The 9,658-nt window shown below is 43.7% G+C and overlaps 1 protein-coding gene across 1 annotated transcript in view; it reads left to right on the top strand.

Annotated features, from left to right (window-relative positions):
* LOC135213279 (uncharacterized) overlaps positions 1-9,658 on the top strand; it is a 79,428-nt gene that overhangs the window by 24,931 nt on the left and 44,839 nt on the right. The window contains exon 3 of the mRNA XM_064247260.1: positions 5,750-5,926. Within this exon, the coding sequence (XP_064103330.1) occupies positions 5,750-5,926 (177 nt within the window). The remainder of the gene's footprint in view (positions 1-5,749; positions 5,927-9,658) is intronic.

Raw genomic sequence — 9,658 nt, 5'->3', positions numbered from 1 at the left:
GGTTTATATCCTTCAGCCTTGCTTTTAGGAGGATGTCTGTCAAGGAGGCAAACTGAAGAGAACCTAGGATTCTTTCTTGGCTTCTCCTTGATGTTGTTGCATTTGAGAAATTGTTTCACAGCTTTGGCTATTTCTTTTGCGTTTGACCACTGGAATTGACAGATTGTGGAAGACAAATCCAGTTGGATTTCCTAGCCACTGAAAACGAGACTCTGAGTAAGTCTGGATTTCGTTTTGTTTATCTGGAACCCCAGATGTTCCAGAAATTTAACTACCTTTTCCGTGGCTTTGAGACATTCCCCCCTCGACTGATGGTGCCCAGATCAACCAATCGTCGAGGTATGCTGCTACCATTATCCCCCTGAGTTCTCAATTGTTGAACTACCACTTCTGCTATTTTCGTGAATACCCCTGGGGGCTACATTCAGGACCGAAGGGTGGCATCACTTTGAATGAAATTTCTGATTTCCTAGTCTGAACCCTAGAATGGGCGAAGTGCCTGGCTATAGGGATATGATAGTATGCGTCTGTAAGATCGATGGAGCATGTGACGGCTCCACGAGGAAGTAAGGTCCTTACTTGCGAAATGGTAAGCATTTTGAACTTGTCGCAACGGATGAAAGATTTAGCCTTGACAAGTCCTAAGATTACCCTTCTTTTTGATGAGCCTTTCTTTGCACGCTGAATAAGCGACCTTGAAATTTTAAATGCTTGACTCTCGCAATAGCTCCTTTCTGAAGGAGTTCTCTGCATAATCTGTCAATTCCTTTGACGGTTCCTGGTAAAATGATCTGATTGGAGGGGGATCTTTTGATCCAACTCCAACCCAATCCCTTGGACACTATGCTCTGTGCCCAATTGCTGAACCCCCACCTGTGACGGAAGAGGACAACCTCCCTCCTACCGTGGGGAGCCTCATTGTTGTTGGGCGGGTTGACCTCCCCGCCCTCTCCTCTGAACTGCCTACTCTTGTCGCTCTACTTGAGCCACGCTGGCGAAAGTGGCCTCGCGCTCTGCTACCTCTCGCCTGCCCCGAAAAGGGAGGATAAGCCTGACTTTCATAAACAGGGTTTGGCCGGCGAGAGTGCGTAAGAGGTCGAGGGTTGCGACTGAGGAGACACAAGGAGGATGGGTTGAGTCTGTTTTGAAAGTTGCAGGCTGTCCCTGTTGGGTAACTGGGACGGCCTGAACGAATTGCTGCTGCTGCTGACGTTTCTGGTAAGGCTGGAATCTCCTACCAGCCTTCTTTGGTTTTCTTACCAGCCAGCGGCGGATTCTTGTTTCCTCTTAGAGGAGATACCCCATCTAGCTCTGAGGCTCTGGTTGAGCCTAGCAGCCTCATGGTGTACCTCATTCACCGCGGACTCTGGGAAGAGGTCCGCCCCCCACATGCTGGAAGCCAGGAGCCTATTAGGTTCGTGCCTAATAGTGCACTCCTGCAGAAACGTGCTTTCGACAGTTTCCTCCTAGCTAGGAAGAAGTCGAAAGCATCTGTCTGAACCGTTTGAAGCTGAGACTTGGCCAAGAATCTTAAATAAAGGTTCTGTGCCATACGATAAAGCAGCCATCTCAGTAATGATCAACGAATTGAGGGGGACCTCCCGAACCTAGTTCGAGCGTCGAACTCTGCCTGAATCAAGGTATCAGGCAGCCTCGGAAGTTTTTCACCAAACTGGTCCATCGCACAGTCCGGTTTGAGCTTACCAAGCGTGAAAGTGGACGGCAAGTTCTCCCACAACCCCTTCCCCGAAAGCTGGGAAGAGCGGAGAAGTAGACTCCGCTTCCCTCAGTTGTGGCATGGGCTCATCCTTGAGGACTGCTTGAAGAGTCGCTTCCCCACTATTTTGGTAGCGAACGGAAGAGAAGCCTCCTCCTCCGTCGCAAAATAGTAAAAGGACTCTTGAAAGCCTGGAGCTTGGTGTGGTACACTCCCGTCCTCAAGGCAGTGAACCCATTCCCGCTGAGCGTGCTCTCTACTATAAAGCACATGCTCTCTGGTGATCTTGTCTTCCCTAGTGAGCGCCGCTGCGGTCAGCCTAGCATACCCAATGAAAGGCTGCGTCAATCCCGGAGGATAAAACTCGAAGTCCTCAATCCTTCGAGTTCCACACTCCGGGACAGAGATCATACCGTCCTTGAATGGAGCGTAAGCGGCTACTCTCCATGGGTTATCCATGGAGAAGGCTGGTAGCGACTCGTAAGGAGGTAGCTGGGGAATACCAGCACTTGCTACTGGGGAGACTGGGTAAGGAACCTGAGCAAAGCCCACTACTCGGTTCTCATTCTCTCTAACTCTGTTAGAGAGATCTTGGATGGACTGGCCCGACTGATTCAAAGTGTTCGACAGTTGCGCGAACATCTGCTCGAACTTGGTTCCGAGGGCGGAGACCTGTGAGCCGACCAACTCTCCTACCTGTTGCATCACCACTGCTGAGAAGGCAGTGGGATCAAAGGTGCTCGGTCCCGCTACTCCAACCGGCGTTGCCGGAGTGGATGCGGTGGAGGCCGGAGAAGGCATTGGTCAGCAAGAGCGCTAGCCTTCTCCTTAGAAGCCTTGCTTCTAGAGCTCTTTGGAGTGTGAGGAGCTCGGCTTAGCCTTCACCGCGTCAGCATAGGAAGTCGAAGACTTCTTAGCTGAAGAAGACGAAGACGACTTTTTTAGAAGTCGTCTTTAACGAGGGTCTTCGGTTCTCTCTGTCCCTTCACCTTTGGGGGTACAGAGAGAGCGGGAGAGCGGGCAGGGATCTCAGATCCCGAAAAGCCTTGGAAAGAAGCTGTAGAAGAAGGGACAGGAGAAGATCCAGGAGCGCCCAAGGAAAGACCTTGGGCACCCGACACACCTACCTCAACTAACAAATCCTCTGCACCTACCGCCATAGGCTCAATATTAAGGTCCAGGGTTGCGACATCTGGGACCGTCTCCTGCGTGGCCACGGCCCCTAACGACTGCTGCACCTCTTGCTGGATAGAAGCGATGAGAGGGGCTGCAGAGATGGGGTCAACATATCCTGTTGACTTGCCGCCAGGGAAGATCTGAATGGCCAGCTTCTTGTCTAAGATGTATGGCTGGCCCTTGGCGGCGTTCTTGCCGAAGCCGCCCACCCAAGCCTTCAGGGTTGCTAGGGCGACTTCCTTCACGGCGGCAGCCTGAAAGAGAAGGCGAAATGAAGCTTCTAGCGGTGGGGACGGGGTTAAACAATGTTAAGACTAAGTGTTATTAGTAATACGATAAAGAAGTCTAAAATCGACTTACCCCTCCCACCAGCTGACTGACCAGGTCATAGCAGATGGTGCAGGCTTCTGGGTGCCAGACGATCATGGCGTTGTAGGTCGTGGCACACGGGGCGTGGGTCCTGCACTCATCGTGGGCGCAGGGGTCGTACAGCGTTGCGTTACACCCCAGGACCTGACAGTTAGTAGCCTGTAAGTGGAAAGATACATAAGTATCAGGAGAACACTTACAGCCTAACAATTGCTCCGCTGCATGCCGGAGCATGAAAGTTAGATTAAACCAGAGCTCCGCCATAATACGTGTGGTAACAAGGCGGTTGTTGTCTAAGGCTACGCCGGAGACAAGAGAAATTACCCAACCAGGTGTGGTGGTGAGCTATGAAACCACGACGGAGATGGTATAACACAGTTAGATAATACTAAAATTCATCGTAAAATTAGGGTATATCCTTATTTTTATAACGAAATATATATATATATAAATCTTTTCCCCGCTTACTAGAAGAGTGCCCGGGTAAGAAGCAAGCTCTCCTCCGGTAGCGGGGGGAAAAAAAAGGGCAGGACGTATAGTAGGCAAGCAATAGACCACTAGTAGTGACCACCCCGCCCGCTGGCGGAGCCAGACGAACTATAACCAAAGGGGCCCCGGCTGCAGCGGAGGCTCCGTTCGTTACAGTGGGAGAAAGGTGGGACTGAACAATGGGGGGGGGGTTTCCGGCGTGACGCGGCGGGAGAGAGAGAGGGGGGGGGTGGCCTACTCCTCCCCGTCTCAACAACTACCCGCTCGGAGACCCGGTACCCGAAACACGTGGTCGCCCTAAACCCCAGCTGGGAGGAACCCCTGGCCTCCTCAGAGAAGGAGGGAGGAAGGCTACTGAGGTTGTCATAGCAACCAAGGGGTCCACCAGACCCCTCCCTATACCTGTAGGGAGGGAAGGGGAAGGGTAGGTGCGGTGGAACACGTGGCCGCCAGCGGCCTAAGCCGCGATAGGAACACAAACAAGGGAGGGCCACGTGAACCAGGCTGTACCAATACATGGGACATGCACCTAGGCTAGCCTAACACCCTAACAAAAAGGCCAACTAAAATTACATCATAATAGGTGGAAAAGACACTTTTAGTAAAAAGAAAAAGAGACAGAGGAGGCAAACTTGTTCTGAGGAACAGAGGACTACTCGGAGCCAGCGATAGCCGATGAAGAGCAAGAGCTGGGATGCTGGGCCAGAAAACAGAATAGCCCTAAATACCAAACTAAGAGGATGGTAGGCGGGCTAACCTAGCTAAAAATACGATGTAAAAACGATGAACGTGATATAGGAAGCCCATAAGTACAAGAAGTCCCAGTATGGAAGACCGGGAATTCTAGACATGAGGCAGCATGGCGCCGCCACTAGCCGACCGGGGAACCGTATAAACCTATTAGAAGGAAAATACTGGTTCCTGGAAGACTAAAATACGGTAAAATACTACTTATGAGGCACTTAACTTAGCCGATGCGATGGCAGCACGTTCCATGGTAATAGGTGGTGAAAAATCCGAGAAAAAGGGCACACGTGAAAAAATGCGTTCAACGCGTACTGCTAAATATTAAGGATGACCGCTAGGGGCGCTGCTGTCCGTGGCGTCCTTAGTAGTAGTAGTAGCGGCCGCATCACCCGTTAGTATCAGCTCTCTCTAGTGGGGATTTTGGATTGGAAGGTCTAAATGGTGAATGACTCGTGGTAGTGATCCCACTCGCCCCTTTTCTCATACCGACACTTCTTTTATAGAGTGAGCGAGTCAGTTTCACTGACATTTTCTTAATTTTGTTTTTCTCTGGTAAGATTTAGATTAATTTTGCCTAGAAAGAATGATATTAAGGATCCTTTCATAGGCCGACACGAGCTGAGCCCAGAAATAATAATGTAAATGTAATTTTGTAAAAAGTGCTTAGAAATAGAAAAAACATGTACAAATGAAAAAAGTTACCGAATCTTTGTTTTCAGTAAATTTACGTAAATATTTTTTTCTTTCACCATGTGCATTTGCATATCTTTCTCTTTCTCTTTCCATTGATGTTTTTTAGTATATTGGCCAACCTCAAAGTTTACCCGGCCTGAGGAGCTGCATATTGATTTTTTTACCCATCTGCTAAGGGTTAAAACAAAGAAAAATCTAAAAATGCTTATACCTTAGTAGTACATATTTTGATACTTTTATCACAAAAAGTGCACATAGTCATGAAAATTATATGAAAATACAGTAATTTGTGATTATTTCTTAGTGAAAATACTGCAAATAGGCGAATTTTCCATGAATAATGGGTGTACATACAAGGTCCACAGAAAAATCCGCGATTAAGCAAGTTTGCAGATAGTGCGTTAGAGAATGGGGTTTACTGTACGTCTTTGAAAGAAAATTGCTATGTATATGTAAGATTCATCATATTTCATAGACTGACTGTAAATTGCACTGAAAATTATATGAGCTATAGATATATTTGAGTAAGAGTAATTTTTTTTAAATTTTGTTTTACAGATACCAAAAACTACTGTGTTTCGTTTGAAAGAGCAGCTTGTACGTGAGGGTAAAATGCCAGCCTCCTGCATTACCAGAATCTTCCGTTCTAAGAGACCCAGTGAGGGCTCTCTCCAGCAAGCTGTTGTAGCATGTAAAGAAGGTCTATCCCTGGCACAAGCATCAGAAAAATTGCAGGTAAAATTAAATTTTGAAATAATTGGTGACCATTGATTAGATAGTACATATTAACAATTTTGTGTAACTTTGTTATTAAAGAGTACAGTGTCCCCCCTGTATTTGTGGTATGGAATAATACATAATGGTAGTTTATATTTGACAATGTCTATGAGGGTTGCGTGAGAGAGAGAGAGAGAGAGCAAAATTGGTGGAGGAATAAGTGGGAGTGGTTTAATGGCGGTTGTAAATGTGTCTGTTGTGGCGATTGCCGAGTACATCAGTGGGAGTAGTGTGTTACAAGAGGGAGAAAAGTCAGTGTGTCATAAAAGACAGTCAGCTTCAGAAGTAACCAGTGTTATTTGGTGTTTTCATGGTTGATATTGATGTTGTATGGTTGTTGAGTGTGTGTCTGTCTGGTGATTGTTGAGGTGGAGAGGTTTGTTGTACTTTATTTTGCATTTTGGTGGTTTTTTGAGTTGTCTGTAGGAGACAGTGTTGGTGTTGGCCATTTGTTGTGCTAGATTGGAGTTGGTGTATGTTTGTGTGTTGTTTTGAGCTGTTGGTGTTCATCTGCGCAGTGATTTGTCAGGTTGATAAGTTATGTGGTTGTGTTTTGTGTTGTGATTCTCAGTTGTGGTTGTGCCTTGGCTAGCCTAGCCTAGTTATATCCTGCAGACAGCACAGCACCTACCTAACCCTGAGTACCTATCTGGAGTTTGAGGTGAGTACATGTGTTTGTGTTTTGGTGTGTTGGTATTCCGGTAAGTCAATTGTCCTGCGTGTAAAAAGTAACTATGGGAAGTTTGCTTGTTTTCTTACTTAGCTTTGATTCCCCCACAGCGGGGATGCTTACTAGACCCCCCTTGAATAGCTAGAATCCGCAAATAGTTGAAACCCCTGTAAAAATGCTGAAAACTGCCAATTTTGTTAGTTGAAACTCAAGAAAAATCAACTAAAAATGTTTATACCTGATATTTTAAAGTTTTATCACAAAAAGTGCATTTTATGATGAAATTGATAAAAAAACAGGAATATGTGGATATTTCTCACAGAAAAATACCGCTAATAGGCAAATTTTCCTCAAATAATGGGGTTATGTGATCCATAGAGAAATCTGTGAATGCGAGAGTCCACGAATCCGGAGTTGCCCGAATAAGGGGGGTTCACTGTACTTTGGTTAACGTAAGATCATCAATATGATTTTTCAAATACAGTAAAACATTTTACTGTCTGAACATTCATAGCCCTAACAGATGTTGAATAATGGAAAAAATATGATAGTAATATACATAACCAACCCCATGTCAGTCTACTCAAACCCAACTAAAAGTCTGTGTACTTTATATTATAATGGACTTCAGCATAAAATGTCACAAGTGCAAAAAGTTGCTTTGCATAAAGGAATTTATTTTTGATCTAAATATGAGAATCAGTAAGAAAAATCCTACTAGTAGTGATAAGTGTGTTTGCTAAACTTATGGAAAGTATAAAAAGACAGCATATCACAACTGCCATACATGCCTCTTGACCATCATGGGTAATCTATCAGCTATTTTCTGTTTACTCAAATGCAATGTATCATTTAGTTTATAATGTAAAAGTAAAATAATATAAATTATATCAAGAACTGGTATATCATTATTAAAAGCAAATGAAAAAAGTAAATACAGCAAGTTTTTTTCACTGAAAAAATTTATGCTAAACATACCTTAGCTACAGATGGACATTCACTTGTGATCCAATTCCATCACTAATTTGGCACTGATTTGAAATTTTCCAGGCCAGCACATGTTTTTGCTGCATCAGATTAGTTTTCTAGCAATTATATATAATTTACTCTTATCTGACAAAAGTTATAGCTCCAGTGGTTAAGGTATTATTCCGTCTACTCCTACCAATTGAGCTCCACCTTGTGACTCCCATAGGGTTCAAGCTAATTTAAATTGAGATGTAGATATTCTTAAGAAGACAGTCAGAAATGGCCAATATGATGAAGTAATTGTGAAAAAGTCTAATGACAGTTTTCCATCCTCTTTGCAATTAAATGTGGGAGAACCCTCCAATGATCTGGTATACTATTCCACAAGATCTTTTACATGCATTGAGTCAAATGTTCACTGTGTGGACTTGCAAGATGAATAGAACAAGGATGGTTCATGCCCTTTCCTGTATCATTCCTCACCTCATATCTGACTGACTACTTCAGGGTAAGAGGGTAAGACAAAAACAATTACTACTGGAAATTAAAATGTTCCTAGTTGCATTCAGATGGAGCACCCTAACACAACTATGAAAACAGAAAATGAGGTTTGTTGCCTCCTGATAAATAGGAAGTGTTTGTTTGCAGATCCAGGTATGGTAAACATGTCAGGGAGATGAACAAGCATAATTTGCTTGCAGATTTGTTGATTCTAAGTGGTAGAGGTAAGGCAGTCATTTTTGTTGTGGAGGTAAGGCAGTCATTGTTGTTGTGAAGGGCACTAAACGTATTCAGTTTGTTGTTGTTCATGCTGCAAAAGTGAATGTGCTCAGCCTAATGTTTTATCAGTTGAGAAGTGTATGTATGCCTGTTCAGCTGTCCCATACAGGCAAGACAGAAGAGCACTACTTATTTGTTTTGCACTGTTTATTGTCCAAATTAAAAGCAGTTGCATGTGTTAGGCATGCAATTGCTTTTAAGCTAGGTTGTGTGTATTGATGCACCAAATCTTATTAATTGGGAACTAGAATATAGGTAATGTATTTAAATACTGTTTTATTAGAGAGTGACAATATTATTAGTGCAGTTCTGTGATAGAAAGAAAATAAAGTTAGCTTAAAAGAACACGTCATCATTTAAGATAGGCTAACTTAAGCTAGGTCGAAAGTAATCCCACCTAAATATAGGGAAATATATTGTATTAAATTTTTTTTTTAAATCTGGAGTTTGACAAGGTTATATGTTATACAGTATTAATGTCATAATATGATGTATATTGGTAATTTGAATATTATTTTATGATTAGAGCAGCTGAAAAGGTGTAATGGTTAGTTGATGTTTGTTCTTTTTGTAATTAATTTATGTAAATGGGTATTTGTTAGCAAGGCATTATTATTGATTTTGAACCTAGTTGGGCCCTTTAGTCCTAAATGATTACATAGCTATGGTTCCCTAACCTATGGCAGTTTGAAATAAAAAATTTGTGCTGCGGTGCATCTTTCATTTGTGTGTAGGTGAATGGGACCTGGCCACTATGTGGGACTTAGGGAAAAAACTAGCAAAGAGCCTCATTCATTTCCTGCCGGCTTCCGACCAACATTGGGAGTTTTCTTTAGCAACTTCATTGGGGTTATTGGATATTTTGTTGGCCAATGCTTGGTGAAGTATTTGAAATTTGTTGTTGCGGCTTTCTTTTATCAGCAAATTATTATTGTGTTGGTCAGTTTAGTGATTATTTCAATTCAAGATGTCAGATACTAGATCATCTAGCATTGGGACATTGGGAGGATCGTCAGGAGAGGTGGTCAGCTGCTCTAAAGAATTGTCATATCAGTTTCCTAGAGCTGATGGCTGCCTTTTTGTCTCAAGAAACTCAAACCCCCGGAAGAGACACATTATGTTGGTTCTGGACAATAGACTTCAGTGTCCTGCATCAAGAAATTGGGATCATGCTTAACTCCTCACAATATGTTAATGTTTGCCATCCTTTGGATGGCACAGGTAAAGAAGTGTCACTTGTCTGCAATTCACCTTACAGCGTCACTCAATGT

The sequence above is a fragment of the Macrobrachium nipponense genome, chromosome 42 (assembly GCF_015104395.2).
Source record: "Macrobrachium nipponense isolate FS-2020 chromosome 42, ASM1510439v2, whole genome shotgun sequence".
Lineage (NCBI taxonomy): Eukaryota > Metazoa > Arthropoda > Malacostraca > Decapoda > Palaemonidae > Macrobrachium > Macrobrachium nipponense.
Note: the sequence above shows the minus strand (reverse complement) of the source record. Positions and strands in the feature narration are given on the sequence as shown.